This window comes from Carya illinoinensis, chromosome 12, assembly GCF_018687715.1.
Source record: "Carya illinoinensis cultivar Pawnee chromosome 12, C.illinoinensisPawnee_v1, whole genome shotgun sequence".
NCBI lineage: Eukaryota > Viridiplantae > Streptophyta > Magnoliopsida > Fagales > Juglandaceae > Carya > Carya illinoinensis.
The window spans coordinates 18,226,537-18,247,467 of record NC_056763.1 but is presented as its reverse complement, the minus strand read 5'-3'; the positions used below and the strand labels follow the sequence as shown (position 1 = coordinate 18,247,467).

Genomic DNA, 20,931 nt, shown 5'->3' with positions numbered 1-20,931 from the left:
CATCTCCACATACCCCCTAGTGCCAAAAACTTTCTATGGAGGGCATGCCTCGATGGTCTTCCCACAAGAGCCAAGCTACTCCAGAGGAATAACATCAATGATGATTCCTGCCCAATCTGTCTATCTAAGCCTGAAACAGTTGAACACGCCCTATGGTCTTGCCCCTCAGCCCAAGATATTTGGTGTAATAGTGAAAAAAGACTTCAGAAAGCAAACCTGTCATCCCATACTTTCACCAACCTTGTGGAAACTCTCATTGATGAACTTGAAGATGAAGAAATGATATCCTTTGCCTTAACAGCATGGAAAATATGGAAGAGGAGGAATGAACTTATCTTTAAACAAACCTTCCAGCATCCCAATTCTCTTATCCAGGAAGTAAAATATCTGAAGCAGGATCTCATCCAACTCCACCAGCCTGCAAAATCCACTTTAAGCAACCAGAGTACACCCCCTCAATAGATAGCTCCCCCACGTGGCAAACTTAAAGTCAACTAAGGTGCTGCACTTGACAAGACTCACTGCCAACCTAGATTTGGTGTTGTCATCATGGACAGTGAAGGCCAGGTCAGAGCAACATTGAGGAAAACCCGAGACCTCTTCCCTGATTCTTTGCTAGCAAAAACATATGCAGCACTTGAAGCCTCCCTTTTCTGCAAATCACTAGCCTAGAATGATCTCATATTGGAGGGAGACTCTCTTCAAGTTGTCAACTACCTAAACTCTAGCTCAGATGCTAAGTCCTATGTGGGGACATTGATTAGGGATATTAAAACTACTTTAGACTCATTTACTTCATGGTCTGTAAGGCACATTGTGAGAGTTAGCAACAACGTAGCTCATGCTCTTAGCAAAGATGCACTCGGCATCATTGGAAATATCTCCTCTTTGGATACTATCCCCTTTTGTATTAGAACCTTGTTATGAATCCAATCCTTTAAGGCATTTTCAAAAAAATTACTAGAAGTACCCACATTGGATTTCAATGGGAACTTTGAAGACAATGGAACTTCATCATCCGAATCTTCAGAACATGTTCTGACAGTAATCTTTGAGAGAGAGAGAGAGAGAGAGAGAGAGAGAGAGAGAAAGGAGAGAGATGCGAAGCAATACATGTTTGAATTTTGCTATACATAAGTCCACACATTACACACCAAACATTTTTTTATATTTTTTTAATTTATTTTTCTTAAACTAATTGAATTATTCTACTTATTTTCCATATATCAAATATTTAGTAAAATAAAAAAAATATTAAAAAATAGTGTGGTGTGTGATGTGTGGGCTTATATTTAGAATTTTTCTACATATTTTATGGAAAAAAACTCTATTAAAAGGCTCTTTATTTTGCACACTCCACACACCCTCAACGTCACTAGGTATGATTGTCAAATTTAACCTTGTTTAAAACAACTTTTCCCTCTCTTTCTCCAGAAGCTCGAAAGACTTCTCATAGGCAAAACTCTTTAGGTTTGGGAGAGAAGTTCTCTTCTCCTTCAGCCATTCTATCGGAAATCATATCTTCAGGCAAAGGATGAAGGTTTTAGAAATGCATGGGGCTCTAGAACTGAAAAAGTGGGGAAGGCATAAAGTGTTTAAGGAAAGGTCTAATACAATGAAAACTTAGAAATGCTTTCGGATTCTCATCTTTTCCATTACTTGAAAATGTATCACATCATACTATATGTAGACAATGTCCATAATAATCTTAATTCCTTTTCCTATCATGTTTTGACAAATGTCACTCTAGCTATTACATTTTGTTATAGTCTAAATTCTACAACATTCCAGATTATTCTCTCTATGGTGTATTGAGTGTGTTGTGCATTGCTGGTATAGTACATTGCACTGCTGCTATCAAGTGAAGAGCAGAGCCTTGTGCTGCTGTAACTGAGTGAGATGCCTTAATATCCTCATGCGATTCAAGCGGCACAGATGTAACTATGAGGCTTGATCGTAATTGAAGAAATCAAGTTGTGGAGAGGGGCCTGGTTAAGATGTTTGCCAATTGGTCCTTCACAATATAAAGGAAACCTGCAGTGTGTTGGTAGCAACTTGATGAGTGTACGAAAGTGTACTCTAAATATCCTATTATTGGACTAAAATACTAAAATGTGAATAGAAATTATAGGAATTAATGTGTATTATTGAATTGAGTTTCTATTTATTTTTGGATACTTCTAAGCAGATTTTTATGCTGAATTTTAGAGTTTATAAAAAAGTAAGTCAAAGCCTAGTCAAATTCAAACAAATTCAAAGGAGGACTTTCAAGTGGGCAAGATGTTAGAAAAACCTAAAAACTTTCAATGAGTGTAAGACTCTTCAAATAAGGATAATGATGGGGTTTGAGAGCAATTTGGATCAAGAAAAAAAATACAAAAGAAAACCGCAAGAAATCCAAGTTTAAAATTCGCTAGGAGACACAGGACATACTTTAGTATTTTGATCGTAACTTTCCATTCACATATATGATCGATGTGATTCTTAATGCGTTGGAAAGCTATCTTAAATATCTACAAATTTTTGTCCTATTTAAATGTTGACTCTTGAAGCATTTACAGGACTACTAAACCAAGTCTTAAAAGTTAGGTGATTTTTCAAACGAGAATCAGGAAAACATTAAGGTTTCTTTTCTATCCTATATAATCATAACATTGGCACAAAATTGAGAAGGAGGAGAGGCACAAGAGGCAAATCTGAATAGTGAAAAAATTACTATTTTTTATTTGTACTTTTTGAGTTCTCTCATAGAGAATTAAATCTTGGGTAAAGCTTATGGTAGAAATTGATTGGTGAAAATGTTTTGACTTTATTTCAATTTATAAATTAAGTATTATTGTTTAAGATTTTAGGATTGAATTCCTTTATTTGTTTTGAATTTTTATAAGTTTGAGACAATTATATTAAATCTTGCTATGGCTTTTTTTGTAAGTTATAAGATTATGAATATATGATTGTGACTTAAATAGTTGTTTTTCATGCCATTGATGTAATCTCTTGCTGAACTATTGTTTGTACACATAGTACCATGTCTAGATCTTATATTTATTTTTATATATGAAAACTGTTGTTTGTAAAGAGGGAAATAGATTCTAAAATTAAATTTGAAAAAGTAAATAAACATAACGTCATATCTTCCAATTAGGAATTTGGTGCTATAATTCTTAATTGTGTATATAGTTGGAATTAAAAAAGTCAGAATATTGGATTTGGTTGACTAAAGCCCAAAGCTTTACTTACCTTTTTATCCATGCCCTAATCTCATTTTAATTACATGCTTTAGGTAGAATTTTCAGATTATTGTCATATTGTCATTTAATATTTTCATTTCAGTTTGCATCTTGTAGAGTTTCTTTCGATTCCCTGAGGATCGACACCCTGAACTATACTATAATACCACGTAACAATTTGGATCATTGGGATATCCCGCCCAGTCAGCATCGGAGAATGCAGAAAGTTTAAAGGTCAAAAAAGCAAAAAAAAAAAACTAAATGTTGTGTGTTTTGAAGGTATTTGGGAATTCGCTTAACAACTTACCAGTGAGACTGGTGAGAACAATGCATGTACTGACAAACCTTGTTTACGGCAAAAGATATATCAGGACAGGTAAAGGACAAGTATTGAAGACTCCCTACTATACTATGGTATAGTTAGGGGTCTTCAAATGTATGTCCATCAAGAGCAGAAAGCTGAACAGAGGTATAGGGGTAGAAATAGATTTGGCCTTTTGCATGTTAGTATGTAATAGAAGATCAGCAATGTATTTTGACTGAGATAAAAAAAGACCAGAGGATATACAATTGACTTCAACCCCTAGGAATTAAGGCAACAAAACCAAATCTTTAACTAGAAAAGACAAACTTAAAAGAGGCTATAAAATAAGAGATAAGAGCAAAGCTTGAACTAGTGACAATTATTTCATCAACATATATTAATAGATAAACGCACTCAGAGTGAATATTCAAAATAAACAAAGTACTATCAGAATGAGAACCATGAAACTCTAAATCAAGTAATTTCTCAGTAAGCTTTGCAAACCAGCCTAAGGGGCCTGTTTTAATCCATAAATGGATTTTCTTAACTTACACACATGGTTCAGATGATCAGGATGGAGGAATCTAGGTAATTGTTTCATGAAAACAACTTCCTCAAGGTCTCCATGAAGGAATGCGTTCTGCACGTCTAATTAGTGAAGTGGCAACTATTTGGAGACTACAAGAGAAATAAAGAGTCGAACAGTTATAGGTTTGATAACAGAACTGAAAGTTTCAAAAAAATCTACCACAGGCTACTGATGGAAGCCCTTGGCCACGAGTTGTGTTTTATGGCATTCCAAAGTCCCATCAGCTCACCTTTTGGTCTTCAAGACCCACTTGGAACCCAATACATTAAGATCAGAGGAACGGGGGATAAGTTCCAACGTCTAATTTTGAATCAAGGCTTGAAACTCAAGCTACATAGCAAACCTCCACTCTAGATATTTTGAAGCTTCAGAGAATGGAGTGGATTCTTCAGGGATGACACTCGAAGAGAAAATAGAAGGAGTGATGTTGGAGGTGGAAGGGTCGCGGAGAAGGCTAAGATATGGTACCATCGACGTGCTTTTTTGGACTGTGTATATGAGCCTTTGATCGAGTAACCATTAGGAGTGTAACTAATCCGGTTTAATTAGTCCAGTTTTAGATAAAATTTGGAACCGAACCGGTATGAACCAGTTACCCCCCTAAACTGGTTCTTCAGGTTTTACCAGAGTGGACAGGGGGCTCCACTAGGGTATTTCTGTATCCTAGCATTTGGAGTCGTAATAAAACACGCTTGACTCTCTCTTTAAAAAAACATGGATCCAAATGCATGAGACATAGACTCATGATAACACACTTATTTTACTCATGCAACATGAAAAGCCGAACCATATAGCTCAAATAATAACATGCATCCTGCAACATGGCTTGAAAATATTAGAACATTCAATCAATGTCGAATACATGCAAACATAAACATTTCATACTTGCCAACATCAAAACAAAATTTCTAAAACCCTAAATGGGTCTTGGCCGATTCATCCAAGCCTTCCAATACGTGGATTTTCATCATCACAACTTATAAACTCATGTTTCCACTCAATCTTACATCCAAACAAACAAGCATAGCACATATATAAGGTAAAACCGAAACCCTTATATAGCATATTCGAAACCTTCTTCAATCAAAACATCACAAAACATAGCATTTCATCACGTTTAACTAAAAACCGAATTTAACATCATAGAATAACAAGATTCAAACAACAAAGTTCATACAAAGGCCTACACATCATATAAATCGAATACATACATGGAACAAGATGGCAATATTTAAGCAAAATAAATAAACCAGAGTTTACACAAAATATACAAGTGTTATCAAGAGTATGTTGGAAGTTTACTCACAAGAATCCACCGATAATAATAGGAAAAATCTGAAATTACAACATAGCATATTAGAAACCAAATACACAAAGAAAAACCCTATATTCCAAAATGTGAGTGAATGTGAGTATAGGGGTATCTTTGAAATATTTTTCTTTAAACTAAACTGTAATGTTCTAATGGAAGGCCCAAACCACATTGCCTATATTTCAAAAGAACTAGTCGATGATACAATTAGAGCTCCATTGGAACCTTATAAAGAGCAAGAACTTCTCATTCCCAAATAATGTGGGATCTCATACACCACATACTCATATCCTTATCATATAGGGTATCATAATCTACCCCCCTTAAATTTTCAACGTCCTCGTCGTGCCTATCTGTTGTAGGTAGCACAGCTCAAGTCTCACATTTCTTGTTGAGATGGGCTTTGATACCATTTGTAACGCCCTAATAGAAGGGCTAAACCACATAACCTATACTCCAAAAGAACTAATCAATTATACACTTAGAGCTCCATTGGAACCTTATTTAGAGCAAAAACTTCTCCTTCCCAAGCAATGTGGGATCCTATACACCACCTACCCATATCCTTATCATATGGGGTATCACAAAAACCCTAAGGCTGAAACCTCTTGAAGGTTAAAACCTTAAACCCAGGTTTTCTTTCCAATTAAAAACTAAGTCACAAATCCCTCTAAAACTCAAGTTCACACGTTTAAAAGACTTAGGACACTTAGGGTTCCATCTTCCTTAAAGAGAAAACCCTAGTTTCTAGAGTGAGAGTGTGTGGTTGTGTGAGAAAACCTAAAACTGAAAATGAAGAGGTGATTTCTTCACTTAGGTTGTGCATGCTCAACATGAAAGAGTGAAAAGGTCCCTCCAAGTGTTGAGCTCCTACTTGAAATATTGAGAGTGGTTTCTAGGTGATATGCAAAAATGGTGGTATTTGTGGAAGTGTTTGGCTAGTGAGAAAAATGAGAAAAAATAGAAACTAGAGAGAGAATGGGTGTGGTGGCCTAATTACACTAGGGAGACAAAGAGACTTGCGAGCAAAAAGACCTCCCCAATTTCAACTATCTCCTTATATAGGGCATCTCCATGTTTTCTCCAACCATTGCATGAAAGACAAGTGTCAAAGCCCCCTTCCATTTCCCTCATGATGGGATGGCATGGGAAAGACCAAAGGTTGCTTGTGTTGTGTGGCCTTCCTTCCTCAAAACCAAAACCCTCTCATGCCTCCATTTCCCATTTTGTCCTTCCTCCCTTGTCCAGGTTCAATGTACTTAAGGGTCCATAGGTCATTTCACTAAAAATCCTAATCTTCATAATATATTCTTCCAATGCATGGGTGACAATGACAAGTGGCACAAGGGTGTGTGTGTGTGTTCTTGGGTGCCGAAATGGACATGTCACTTGAGGTGACTTTTTGTTCATTGCCTAGGTGACCCTTGAACCATTTTTCCCCCCCTTTTTACCATCGGCTACTTCCCTCTTGTCCTTGCCAAAATTCTTCTAGAAACATGCTTTTTTATCTTCCCAAGTATGACACATCTTAGAACTCTAAAAGTCTCTTTTGCTCTAAACTTGACAAGTGTCTATTTTAGAAGCTTGTGCCTTGTAAAGTAGCGCCTAAAACCCTTCCAAATTCCAAAACCCTATCTTGCTTCTTCCACTTTACTTCTAGAATCCAATGCATGCTTAACAAGTATCATCCTTGCTTTTTCCCAAGGTTCTAAATGATGAGTTCTTTTCTAAAATGATAAAAAAACTCATTCTTATGCCAAGTGGTGCCTCTTCCTTATCCAATGGCTAAATTTTGGGCCTTCTAAGCAAATGCCCTCATGTGCCTACTTCCTTGGGCCTATTTCTTCTTTTGGGCTAGAAAACCATTTACCAAATTAAAGATCCAAATCCAACTTAAAAATAGAAAAGACCTATTGAACTCTTCCAACACATAGTCAAAAATTCAAAGGCAAAAATCATCATCCATACAAAATGTAAACAAAGTTCCTGATGAAAAATCCGGGGTGTCATAGTATGCAAGTTATGTGCAATTATTTTTTTAAAAAATAGATAAATTTTAGATTTACATGGAAAAATTATTTTTTAATAGTGGAGTACTTCACTTTTTTTACTCTAAAGTATGAATTTGTAAAGATCAACAATCGTGCCCAATAACTTATACAAATATATAATTATCATTAAAATGCAATTACATATAGTTGAGCACGTATTCACAAGGTTTGCATTTATTTTGTTATGATGTATATTTTCTCCTTACCACACTGCATGTGATCACCAACTCTTTCCCAATCTTAAAGTACTTCTGTATCACAAGGTAAACTAGAAAAAAACTTCAGTCTATGCCCACCAAAAAAAAAAAGGAAATCTGATGCCAAATCTCTCTCTCTCTCTCTCTCTCTCTCTCTCTCTCTCTCTCTCTAAAGCCCCTTGAGTTGGAAGCCTAATGTTAATATTTATAGCAAACTAGCTTCTAAGGGCATGCACATGATTTGACTTCAATGATTTGAGAGATCATCTCCACCAAATCCAGCTCCTTGTTCAACTCACACTCTACCTCTGGATTCATATCCAGTACTGGGACATCCATCTCAAAATCTTTCTCATCCACAACTAGATCACAAATCACATTCTCCTCCTGATCAACCACATGAGGAGTAGAACTAGTCCCTTCCTCGTCCAAATCTTTCTTGTCAGCAGTTAGAGCGCAATGCATGTAGTCACCGAGAAGAGAACCAATGCTACAGCTTTCACGAGACATGTTTCCATCGAAACAAAAATCCAGGACCTCATGAAAATCATAGTACCCCGAGTTGTCAGGGTGATTAAACTCCGTGGTGATGACCTTCGGCTGAGTAATTAGTGCTTTGAGTTTGAGCTGTGTGTTATCATGAATGGTTGTGGCGTCATTACTAGCATTTGTTTTTGTCCGGTTTTGCACCGTGTTTGAGTCCAAATTCAAGCTCTTGATGTATTCTTGTAGAAGGGAGCTTCTAGGGTATTTTGAACGACATTTTCGTTTCGAGAATTGCCTTCTTTTGGTTGCATTCCAGTGGTTTTTGATGGAGTTCTCGGTTCTTCCAGGCAGCCTCTTTGCAATCTCTGCCCATTTGTTTCCTACTTCTGCATGCGCCTGAATGAGTACCTTGTCCTCCTCTTCACTCCACGTATCCTTCTGCAAAGTAACAAAAAAATAGAAGATGAAAACAATAAAATGATGTATATATTGTGTACGTGCACAAGTACTCCGGATCCCTCATATTGGTGGTGTATTCTCTCTCTGATCAACCAAGATTTTGAACATTTTCATGCATGCGTTTGGTGTCTAATATTCATACATATGTATCCGATGTTTTTATCAGAATTCAATTATATTATATATCCAGAAAGGAGATACATGATGTGAAGATCGAATAATGTACCAAAAAAATGAATAATTAAGAAACTTAAACCTTGATATCAGGCCTAAGATGGTTATGCCATCTCTCTCTACACTGCTTTCCTATCCTCCCAGCTGGCAACATTTGAGCAATATGAGACCATTTCCTCACTCCATATTGCTGAACCAGTTGAATCAAGATCCTGATATATATGGAATGCACCAATCATGGAGAATCATATATATAAAACTATAGTATATAGCATAACTTTATATATCACGAGAAACTGAACTTTGATCTCTACCTGTCTTCTTCAATCGTCCATTGCCCCTTAACCAAATTAGACTTTTTCCGGCCTTTATATTCCCTTGTAGTTGTTGGCAATGCCCTATTCTTATTCATGCCAAATTTTTTGGAGGACCCAATTTCCGCTGTTATGCATGAGACTTCATCTGGTACGACAAAATTTACAGGTTTCACATCTTGGAAACTAGTTGTGAAGGCCATCGGACCCTGATGATCTGTTGCCATAATATCGCCGGGATTTTTCTGAGGAAAACTCAAGTATCCTCCATTTTGGAAATTGTCCATAACATGACCATCCCCACCATTTTCTGCAAATGGCAGCTTACACTGATCTGTTGAGAATCCATAAGTGAAATTATCTAAAGAATCAGAACACTCATGAGTTTGGACCCCAAAAATGGGATTGGATGCAAACCCATTAGGATGAAACTGATCAGGATGGTGAAAATCTTGCAAGAAACACTTGGATGAATGAGTTCCAAACGAAAATTCATCTTTCATGTATGGTTTCAAGCAGTAAGTTGGAGAGAAAAGCATGGGTTGGGAGCCAAGATTTTCCATCAGCTTAGTTTGATCAAGCTCCATGGGATCAGAGATCGAGGAGCAGAAACTGATCGTGAAGAAAATGGATTTGTGGTTTGGAGCTATCACCTTTGTGTTCCTTAATAGGTGACCTTGAGAATTAGGCATTAATTGTTGAGGTTGAAGACCATGCACATTAATTCTAACTCATCCAATGGTCAAGACACTAGTTTTGTGACCAAACCTTTGCACTCAGAGGTCTCTTACTTTGGCAATATTTCTTAGTTTTTGATGGGTTCTTTGGCAACTGCAATATTTAATTAAGAATGAAGATCAATGACGAATTAAATATGATCCAGCCGTTATGTACTTTGTCGAATGGTCAAAGAAGTTCATGGTTTCAGACATCTGAGGATCATAAAATATTTATCCAGTGAGAGTAGTCATGCACGTTATGGGATTCTACAAAATAAAACGCTCTTGCCAACATTTAGTAAAGATAATGAAATATTTATGATCATTATTTAATTAATTCTGAGCTTTTTCTCAACTTAATATAAATGATACATTAATTTTCAATTTACCATGGCATTGAAATCAAGATATGCAGTTTCAGTTGCTCGAGAAATCGTGTCGATGAAAGCAGAGAACCATACACATAACTTTCTTTACAATAATTATGTATCGAGATAATTATGTAAAATTTAAAACTCAAGTCAAGATATATTTTTATTTATAAAAGTGATATATATTAGAGAAATTATAGTTGCAGTCATGAATGCGCAAGCGTCGCGCAATTATTTTAAAAAAAATAAATAAATACAGAACCTATATAAAAAAATAATAATTTTTTTAATAATCTCTACTCTTTTTCAAAACGACTATACAGTGCTTACAAATCCCACGACTATATATAAGATTAGGTTCTTATAATTATCCACTCCAATGTTAAAAAACCTCAGTTAACTTTTTATGAAAAATGCAACATCCATTGGTGTTTCATCCATTTTTCACTTTGTTTCCTCTCATTATATATATATATATATATTATTTTCCTGGACACTTTTTCTTATGCAACCTAACCCTGAAAATATCTAAAATATTATACACTCCAAGTCTGAAATTTGTTCCGAGTAACTGAAATTGAATTATGACACAAAATGAGGTTAAGGTAAAAATTTAATGGCCATTTTGGTGGTGGAAAATGAAACACAACAGAAACATGTCGCATTGCATAACCACCAGTATTTACTAATTAATAAGGTTATGATAACGCCATGCATTTAGTTACCTTAATTGTACAGAAACTGTTTTTAAAGGAGACTGAGAATTGTGCGAGTATTTCCACAGAAGTATTGTTTTCACAGTAATAAGTGTCAAATTTTCCGGCAGCCAAATGCTGTACACTTCATCCAAGAGCTTCAAAATATAGAAATGTTCAAAATTTAATGGCCATTTTGGTGGTGGAAAATGAAACACAGCAGAAACATGTCGCATTGCATAACCACCAGTATTTACTAATTAATAATGTTATGATAACGCCATGCATTTAGTTACCTTAATTGTACAGAAACTGTTTTTAAAGGAGACTGAGAATTGTGTGAGTATTTCCACAGAAGTATTGTTTTCACAGTAATAAGTGTCAAATTTTCCAGCAGCCAAATGCTGTACACTTCATCCAAGAGCTTCAAAATATAGAAATGTTCATTAAATTAACACAGTAGTTCATTTTTCAAAGAAATTAGATTGTAAGGGCACACATGATGCATTCATCAAAGATCATGGACTTCTTAACTATTTCTATTTGGGGTGTAAAAAGAGATCTTATGTTGTTTTGTATAAGCATGGCTCCAATTTTGATCAAAGAGTAAAATCAAAACAAAAAATAAAGGTATTAAAGACTAAATGCATTGCTGCTGGAAAGCTTTCTCGGGGTTCTTCCCATCGATTTCTGAGTGGCTAGGAAAATCATATGGCATTTCTGCAGCAGCAAGCCATGATTCATTGAACACTCTTACGACTTCTTCATGTACCACTGCATTGCCTTCTGGTGTCAGATGCAGCCCATCACTGTAAAGTGAAAACAAGTGAAATTGAGAACATTCTGTTCACGTTATTTCCTCCATGATGAAATCTTCAGCAGATTTCTCAGAAGGGCTTTCTATATTTAAAACACGGTACATGTTCTGTGTAATCCAGATATCCCGAACAATGATGCTTCCAGAGAATAGGTGAAATTAACCAGAAGTTTTTTTCTTCTGTTTTTTTTCAGTATAAAATCATGAAGAAAAGTTTAACCCAATGAGATTCTCGTGCCAGCCTCTAACATAATCACATATTGAAAAAGAACTTCTCACCAAGAAAAATCTGGTTGGACCCAGTTTTTTCTGAAATTCCAGCAGAATGTCAAATGAATTTTTCTGCCAAATGGCTTTGTTTCTTTAAAGATCCAATTATAACAAACCTTAGGAATTTCTTCTGCCAGCCCTCTGTTTCCTGCATTTTTGACCATAGATCAATGGAGCAGAGACCCATTTCCTTGGCCAGTTCAACACACTGCTTGGCATATAGGCCTGTCACTTCATTTGTCCTCTCTGGCAGTTCCATCGCTTTCTCCCCGTACACAGATCTGCTGAATCCATTTACAATCTTACCTCCAATAAATTAACAAACAAACAATATTTACAAAAAAATAAAATGAGACCATATCTGTATTCCAACATTCTACCAGACAGCTATGACTGATAATGGCATTGATTAAGAAGAGGCGAAGCAGTAGCTGCAGTGCATGTGGCATCATGATATTGGAGCTATTAGAGATTGATGGAGCAACTACGAAGGCATTGCTGGAGATTTTTTTTTTCTTTCTTTTTTTTTTTTTTTTTTGTTTTTTTATGATAAGTAAAGGCATTGCTGGAGATAGCAATTCCAAGTTTTCAACAATTAGTATGCAAGTTTTCATTATTGGAGATGCCAGCAAGCTTAGCTGCTAAAGTGCCTTTCTACCAGGGCCTAGGATTGATTTCTACCTTCACTAGGTATCCCCGCCCTTAGACTTGTGAAGCCCAAGTTAAACCAATAAAAGAGAAGCATCTATTGCATTCATATGCGAAGGTTACATACCGAGCATAATCTCTACGCCCAACCTCGTCAACTGGTGGAGGAGTAATAAGCACAACTAACATCGTGGGGGAGCATTCCTGCAACCAAATCCCTAAACACAATGAGAAGAGATTTAGCAATTGACCACTCACCACGCTTGCCTCTTACTAGGAAAAAGATGGAGGGTGAGTTGCACTAATCGACAACAGGTGAAAAAAAAAAAGTGAACCCTATCAATTCTACTATCATCTTTATTCGTTTCCACAACATTTTTACGTCAAGATGCATCCTTTAAGATAAGATATCAGCAAAGACAGATCTGTCATGAAAAACTCAATCTAAAATGATAACAAAATTCTTATAATGCAAATCTTTCAAAGGACTTTGGAGTATATCTTGTAATGCTCTGATTAGTTAAGTCCTAAATTGGATAGGTGAATTATGATAATATTGAAAGAGTCCCAAGTCCTTCATTGATTCTTTACTAGGTGGAACTAAGCTTTATAAATTACTTCAATGAACTATGATTGCAACATTGACTAGTCATTCTGAAGTATATATGCACAAAATGAGGCAAGAATTTTCCTTAATTCGTTACAAATGGTTTCAAAGTCAACCTAATAACACCATGTAACACCACATGATGCTAACACATTACAGTGTAAGGGGGAACTTGACAAAGATGTTCAGGATATTAATAGGTGAGATTGGATGGGTGAAGCATGGTAGAGTTGAAAGAGTGTCAAGTCTCACATTGGTTCTTTACTTGGTAAATGATCTCAAGGACCTCCAATTGTAATCTTGATAAGTCGTTTTGGTATGTATAAGCACAAATGCGACTTGTGCTTTCTATAGGTCTTTATGCATATACTATTTTCTGCATTGATATAAACATGTAAAAGAGAAAATTAGGTGGATGCAGAAATCATACACTTCCCAAAGTCTCTCACAAAGGAAAAATAGCATAGAAACCAAAATAATGTGAGAAAGCAGCGACAAAATCATTTTGGTGGGAAAGTTTGAGGAAAACTTGTGACTTTAGAAGTTCTAAAAGGATCCAAACGAAATCAAGGGTTTTCGGCTAATGTTTGTAAACACTGAATTTTGATGGCTTTGAAGTGGCTGGAAGTAGGAAAGGAACTCTCTATTTTTTTTATTTAAGCAAACGTCGGAAAGGAACTCTATATTTTTTTTTTTTTTGATAAGTAATAATTTTATTGAAGAAATAGGCATAAGCCCAAGTACACGGGAAGTATACAAAGGATAAACCTACAACTTCCTGAAAACAAAAAGAAAAAAAACCCAAAAACTAAAACAGATTCAGGAAATTATCCACCATTACATAAACTTTCGCCCAATAACCCAAAGTACCCATGAAAAAAACCCTAAGATCTTCCAAAGTATGTTCTTTATCATCAAAACATCTCCCATTTCTTTCTATCCACAAGCACCACATGAGACAAGGAGGAATCATCTTCCAAACAGACGCTGCATTCTTACCGCCCTTCAAACCCTTCCAACCTACCATTAAATCCACCAAATCTTTGGGCATCACCCAATGCAAACCTGTCCAACTCAGAACCTCATCCCACAAGAGTCTAGACACTTCACAGTGAAGGAAAAGATGATTTACAGATTCTCCATCCTTTTTGCACATAACACACCAATCAGCAATAAACAGTCCTCTCCTTATAAGATTATCAGTTGTCAAAACTTTGCCCAAAGAAGCCACCCAACAGAAAAAAGCAACCTTGGGAGGAACTTTCACTTTCCAAATACTTTTCCATGGGAAAATGCAACTACCATGACTTGACATAACTCTATAGTAAGAAGAAACTGAAAACTTAGCATTTCCAGCAGAAGACCATGCCATACTATCCTCCCTTTCAGTTACCAGCTTTATACTGTAAAGTTTAACCAACAAAGCCTGAACTTCATCCGCTTCCCAATCATTAATATCCCTTTTGAAAATAACATTCCAAACAACCTTATTATTGCTTACACAGTAGGAATCAAAAACAGCAGCATTTTGATCCCTTGCAATTCTGAACAGGGCAGGAAATTCCATCTTGAGAGCAGCATCCCCACACCACAAATCATGCCAAAAGAGGACTCTTTTACCATTTCCAACCTTCAATCTAAAATTACTAGAGAAAAAATCCCATCCTTTTCTAATAAATTTCCACAAACTCACCCCATATGCTCCACTAGAGGCTTTTGAACACCAACCTCCCCTCAAACTTCCATACTTTACATCAATCACATTTTTCCATAGGGCTTCACTCTCCAAATGATATCTCCAAAGCCATTTGCCTAGTAAAGCTTTATTGAAGACCATCAAATCTTTAATCCCCAAGCCACCACCATCCAAAGGTTGACAAACTTTCTTCCAGCTAACCAATCCAAAACAATTCCAAAAATATACACATAATCTTCCTTCGTGAAATCCGAACCGCAACAACTCTAAAGACTAACTGAAGGAAAATCTCAAACAGCTCAAGAATCAAATTGCTGTTCTCGAATTTGTCCACTGCACCCAGAACAGCAGCCCCTGCACTTTGCCTCTTTCTAACTAATTGGGTTTCTCTAAAAGTATTACTTTGAACACCATAAACGAACCTCGAATCAACATAGTTTCCAAGCTTTTTCTGGTATAAAACTCAAAGCCTTTGCTATCTTTAAACCCTAAAACAACTGCAACCCAGATTTCCTGAGTCATTTCCAAAAGTCCCAAAAAGAAAATTGGGAGTTTATTTCGGAATTTCTTATGGGGTGGTGTAGGTGAGGAAAAGAAGTTTCACTTGGTCAGTTGGAAGAAAGTTTGTCAACCATTGGACGGTGGTGGTTTGGGGATTAAAGATTTGACGGTCTTTAATAAAGCTTTACTTGGCAAATGGCTTTGGAGATATCATTTGGAGAGTGAAGCCCTATGGAAAAATGTGATAGATGTGAAGTATGGAAGTTTGTGGGGAGGTTGGTGTTCAAAAGCCTCTAGTGGAGCATATGGGGTGAGTTTGTGGAAATTTATTAGAAAAGGATGGGATTTTTTCTCTAATAATTTTAGATTGAAGGTGGGAAATGGAAAAAGAATTCTCTTTTGGCATGATTTGTGGTGTGGGGATGCTGCTCTTAAGCTGGAATTTCCTGCCCTGTACAGAATTGCAAGGGATCAAAATGCTGCTGTTTATGATTCTTACTGCAGCAGCAATAATAAGGTTGATTGGAATGTTATTTTCAAAAGGGATGTTAACGATTGGGAAGTGGATGAAGTTCAGGCTTTGTTGGCTAAACTTTACAGCATAAAGTTGGTGACTGAAAGGGAGGATAGTATGGCATGGACTTCTGCTGGAAATGCTAAGTTTTCAGTTTCTTCCTATTATAGAGTTATGTCAAGTCATAGTAGTTGTGTTTTCCCATGGAAAAGTATTTGGAAAGTGAAAGTTCCTCCCAAGGTTGCTTTTTTCTGTTGGGTGGCTTCTTTGGGCAAAGTTTTGACAACTGATAATCTTAGAAGGAGAGGACTGTTTATTTCTGACTGGTGTGTTATGTGCAAAAAGGATGGAGAATCTGTAAATCATCTTTTCCTTCACTGTGAAGTGTCTAGATTCTTGTGGGATGAGGTTCTGAGCTGGACAGGTTTGCATTGGGTGATGCCCAAAGATGTGGTGGATTTAATGGTAGGGTGGAAGGGTTTGAAGGGCTGTAAGAAGGCAGCGTCTGTTTGGAAGATGATTCCTCCTTGTCTCATATGGTGCTTATGGATCGAAAGAAATAGGAGATGTTTTGAAGATAACGAACGCTCTTTGGAAGATCTTAGGGATTATTTCTTGAGTACTTTGGGTTTTTGGGCGAAAGTTTATGTAATGGTGGATAATTTTCTGAACCTGTTTTAGTTTTATGGGTTGTTTTCTTTTTGTTTTCTGGAAGTTGTAGGTTTATCCTTTGTATACCTCCTGTGTACTTGGGCTTATGCCTATTTCTTCAATAAAATTATTACTTATCAAAAAAATAAAAAAAAATATTTCCAAAAGTCCCAAAACTCCAAAATGTCAAACCAATGTTTTACCTGACATTTTTTTTATTGGCACCGAGTGTCCTGGAACATCATCCCGACTAATCCCGAGAGTACACAGGTCCTCGGCAAGGAGTTTCCCGCAAGTGCACCTCAGGTAATTCAAGGGGAAAATCCCCGAGTCCAATGACCCTTAGAGATTGTTTGCACCTAGTGGGATTCGAACCTAGACCTTGGAGAGAGCATACCTACCTGACGTTTGCTATCAATTAACCCTACAGGCATCCCATGACAGCTGTTCTATGGCAGTGACATAAATGATCCCAAACATAATAGGATTAATGTCAAACCATACAAAAATGAAAACCCAGAAACATGCACCATGTGTCATTATTGCTCCAGAAGCTGCTAAAGACTACATTTCAGCAAGTGTATAGGGGTTCTGTCTAGGCAGAAATCCTCCACACCTTGGGGAGGGGGGGGGAAGGAAAAGAAAATGTGCCGAAAAAACTTATATGTTCTTGAGTTGAACAAAAAGGTGTTAGCCTAAAGAATCAAAATATCTAGCTTACACACAGCTAAATACAATATAGAAGTACCAATAATCCAATCCATGCATGTAGTCCTTGAAAGACACTAAAATGCATAGTAGGAAGCAATATTCTGACTATTCTTTCAGGTCATTTTGGCTTATTTTTCTTGAAAGCTTGAGCCAAAAAAATATCAGTTGGCAGATCTGGTACAATGAATGGACAGAAAAGAACACATTACTAACAGATCATAAGTCAAACCAAAAGTATAACATCTAGTAGAGAGTAAGTTTTCGAAGCGGGATTCAAGATACTAAAATGGTTATTAAAAGTAAGAAACAAAATTTGAACCTTCAAATGATGAACGACTTTTCTAAGATTCTCTTTGTACTCTTCAATAGGAACATGTTGTCGTTCACTGGTTCTTCCCAAAAGAGCTGCATCATTAGCCCCAAAGAAAATTGTTGCAGCAACAGGGGGTTTTGTAGAGTCCTGCAGAGGAAGCTATAAGAGTGACCTGCTTGAAATTAACAGTATCACAGTGGTTATACTATTTTTTATTCACATGCACTGTTCACTTTTAAGAAAAAACACCAAGCGCCACACAGGGCTGCAACAAGTTTACCAAAGGGAACACCTAAAACAGGGAAAAAAAAAAAGTAAAAAAGCAGGCAAAAAAACAGATAAAAGATTGACCAATGAGTACCAGTTGCAGGTAAAAAGGAAGAAAAAAAAAATCTCTTAATTTTACTATTAGAACAGTTCATCCCTTTCAATCCTCAGCTAATCTGCAACATCCATAAGTACCAAAGTACACATAAAGGTGTAGCTCTAGCGGAGGCAGTGAGCAAAGCCCCCCCCCCCCCCCCCCCCCAAAACACCAAAAAAACAAAAAAATGTATATAATCAATAAAACTCTCTGCCTCTCTTTAAAATTGCCAAAAAAAAAATTTTGATCCCTAAAAACCCCCAAGCAAACCTGTCCACTACTCTCCTAAAAAGTTCTAACCCAAAAAATCTAACAAAACGCTCCTCTATCTTTAAAAAAAAATTAAAAATAAAATAAAATAAAAAAAGCTTAAAAAAAATTCTTTGGCTTCCCATGGCTCACAGGAGTGGAACATTGGCCTTACTCGGGATGCACATGATTGGGAAGTGACTGTTCTGGTGGAATTTTTTAACCTGCTGTATAACACTGCTATTGCTGCCACAAATGAAGATAAGATGGAATAGAGACCTTCTAGGAAAGGGGAATTTTCTGTATGCTCTTTCTATGACTCAATTACCATGCAACATAGGCACAATTTTTCTTGGAAGAACATATGAAGGAGCAAAGCGCCTACCAAGGCCGCATTCTTTGTTTGAACAGAAGCCTTAGGAAAGATTATGACTATCGATTACCTTAGAAGACATGTCCTTATAATCACGGACTGGTGCTGTATGTGTAGAAATAGTGGCGAAACGGCAGACCATCTACTCTTACATTGTGAGTTTGCTCGGGAAATCTGGAATTACTTCTTCAGTAGAATGGGTATAACATGGGTAATGCCGGGAATGGTGGTGGAACAACTAGCAAGCTGGAGTGGGATCACCGGAACACCACAAATTGCAGCCGTATCGAAGATGACTCCTATATGTATTCTTTAGTGTATTTGGAGTGAAAGAAACAATAGACATTTTGAGGATCATGAACGCTCTTTGGAAAAGTTTATGAGTTTTTTCTAGAAGACTTTATTTATGTGGGCCACTGCTTTAGATTTGAATGGTCTCAGCTTCCATGATTTCCTTGTAACTATTTCTAATTCCTAAATAGGTGTATTCACATATATACTTACAGTGTACCTGAGCTATGCCTATCTTTATATCAATAAAATATCTTATTACTTATCCAAAAAATAAAAAGTTTCAAATTCATTTGAAACTTTTTTTTTATTAAATAAATTTGTTGGCATGTCATTAAGGGGACACTTGTCAACTTTTTATTGGCTGATACGTGTCAAAAATGCCACACGGAAAAATGCCCCGTTAGTGGATTAGATGAAGATGGACGGAAGTTATTAGTTGCAAACTTTAAAAATCTGAAGTATAAATATTACCGATGTTGTGGTCATTTGCAAATGGACGAAAACCCAAGTTATTTAAAAAAGGTGTAAAAAAAAACTATTTTTTTATTAGTTAGACCTGCTTTTTTACATATGGCTTGTATAAGGCTTGTCTATCTGAGGCTTGTACTCATTACTCTTGTAAATAACCCTTGGGGAGTGCTACTCCCACTGACAGTTGGTACCGAAGGGTACCTCTTCAGTACCGATTAGTGTATTCAATGTATTGTTTTTTTTTTTTTTAAGCGTTTTTTGTGTATTTTTTTCAATATTAAAAAATAAACAAACACAATACTAAAAAATAAAGAAACACAAATACTAAAAAATAAAAATAATTCGATCTCATTTTCCATAACCCTTATTATAATATGCGCCACTATCTGTAAGCATATAAATATTATGAGCAAACCTATCACTCCACCTGGTATTTAAAGCTCATTAAATTTTGATCTCCATGTATCATGACCAACAGGTCAAAAAGAACAAACAAAACCCATCCAGAATCAATACAAATGGACGAAAGAATTAGTACTTGCCGATACTTTTGCAGTGCAAACGGGTACGATCTGAATTTAGAGCACCGACAACCACCAAAAGAAGGGAGTTTTTCTTTTAGGAAAAAAAAAGGTGGAAAACTTACAAAAGGGAAAAGTTGATGCAGCAAGAACAAAGCCCATCTGGTATTGTATCCACTATACCCACGATTCACTATATCAGCCTTGACACATAACAAACAAAAAGGGCGAAACTACAGTTAAGTACATTTCCATCAAATCTTTCCCAGAAGAAAACGAAAAGAAAAAGAAAAGCAAAAAATAATGAGTAAATGCGGAACCTTGCGAGTGTAAGTGTCAGCAAGAGCAGCTCCCCATCCACCTGACCTGAACGACTGCTCCGTTATCGAATCTCCAAACAGCACGACCTGAGGCCTCATTCTTTGGCGTCTCAAACACGGCCAGAGACAGAGCGCACAGAGCAGAGCATATGATTAGTGAATCGATTCTTGAGACTTGAGAGTGGATCCACCGAAAAAAAACAAAAAAAAAAAAAAAAGACGCTGTATGCAAGCGGCTTGGGAAACGCCGCGTAGTCGGTGCCAACGTGGCATAAATGAAACGGTTCGTTTCATTCCATTTTCTGTGTTTTATCACTTCAATTTCTTTCTTCCTTCTTCCTTCTCCATGTCTTCAGTCCCCATCCCCCTTCTTCCCCTCTCTTGATTTCTATTTATTATTTATGAGTAACAAATAAATCTATAATGAAAAACAATATTTATCATAATGACAAAATAAAAGTCAGGCAACATAGATTTGAGCAAGTAATATTGTTTCAATATTGCTACATACAACCTACGGTAGGAACCGCCGGGTAATCACCTCTGCCACATCAACCGATTAAAAACAAAAGATAAAGTAAACGAACAAATTTAGTATAACTATACTAATCGTAAATTCATAATAACTAAATTATTATAAATCTATAACTATATATATTTAGTATCAATGCATTATTATACTATTTAATGTATAACTATTAACTATAATA

The 20,931-nt window shown here is 36.4% G+C and overlaps 1 protein-coding gene across 3 annotated transcripts; it reads right to left on the bottom strand.

Moving 5' to 3' along the window:
- Window positions 1-11,321: 11,321 nt before the first annotated feature.
- LOC122290382 (GDSL esterase/lipase At5g62930-like) lies at window positions 11,322-20,414 on the bottom strand. Of its 3 annotated transcripts, XM_043098027.1 has the most exons (6): window positions 20,222-20,412; window positions 20,027-20,104; window positions 17,636-17,776; window positions 12,764-12,840; window positions 12,105-12,269; window positions 11,322-11,710 (listed from the first exon to the last, which is right to left on the bottom strand). In XM_043098027.1, the coding sequence occupies exons 1-6, from the start codon at window positions 20,318-20,320 to the stop codon at window positions 11,542-11,544; spliced, it is 729 nt and encodes a 242-aa protein (XP_042953961.1). In that variant the 5' UTR covers window positions 20,321-20,412; the 3' UTR covers window positions 11,322-11,541. The 3 variants fall into 3 exon arrangements, 2 of the variants coding, with proteins under 2 accessions (XP_042953961.1, XP_042953962.1); XM_043098028.1 differs by lacking the exon at window positions 20,027-20,104 and having other exon boundaries at window positions 20,222-20,414; XR_006236371.1 differs by lacking the exons at window positions 11,322-11,710; window positions 17,636-17,776; window positions 20,027-20,104; window positions 20,222-20,412 and adding an exon at window positions 13,496-17,629 and having other exon boundaries at window positions 12,149-12,269; window positions 12,764-12,854.
- Between the last annotated feature and the right edge of the window lie 517 nt (window positions 20,415-20,931).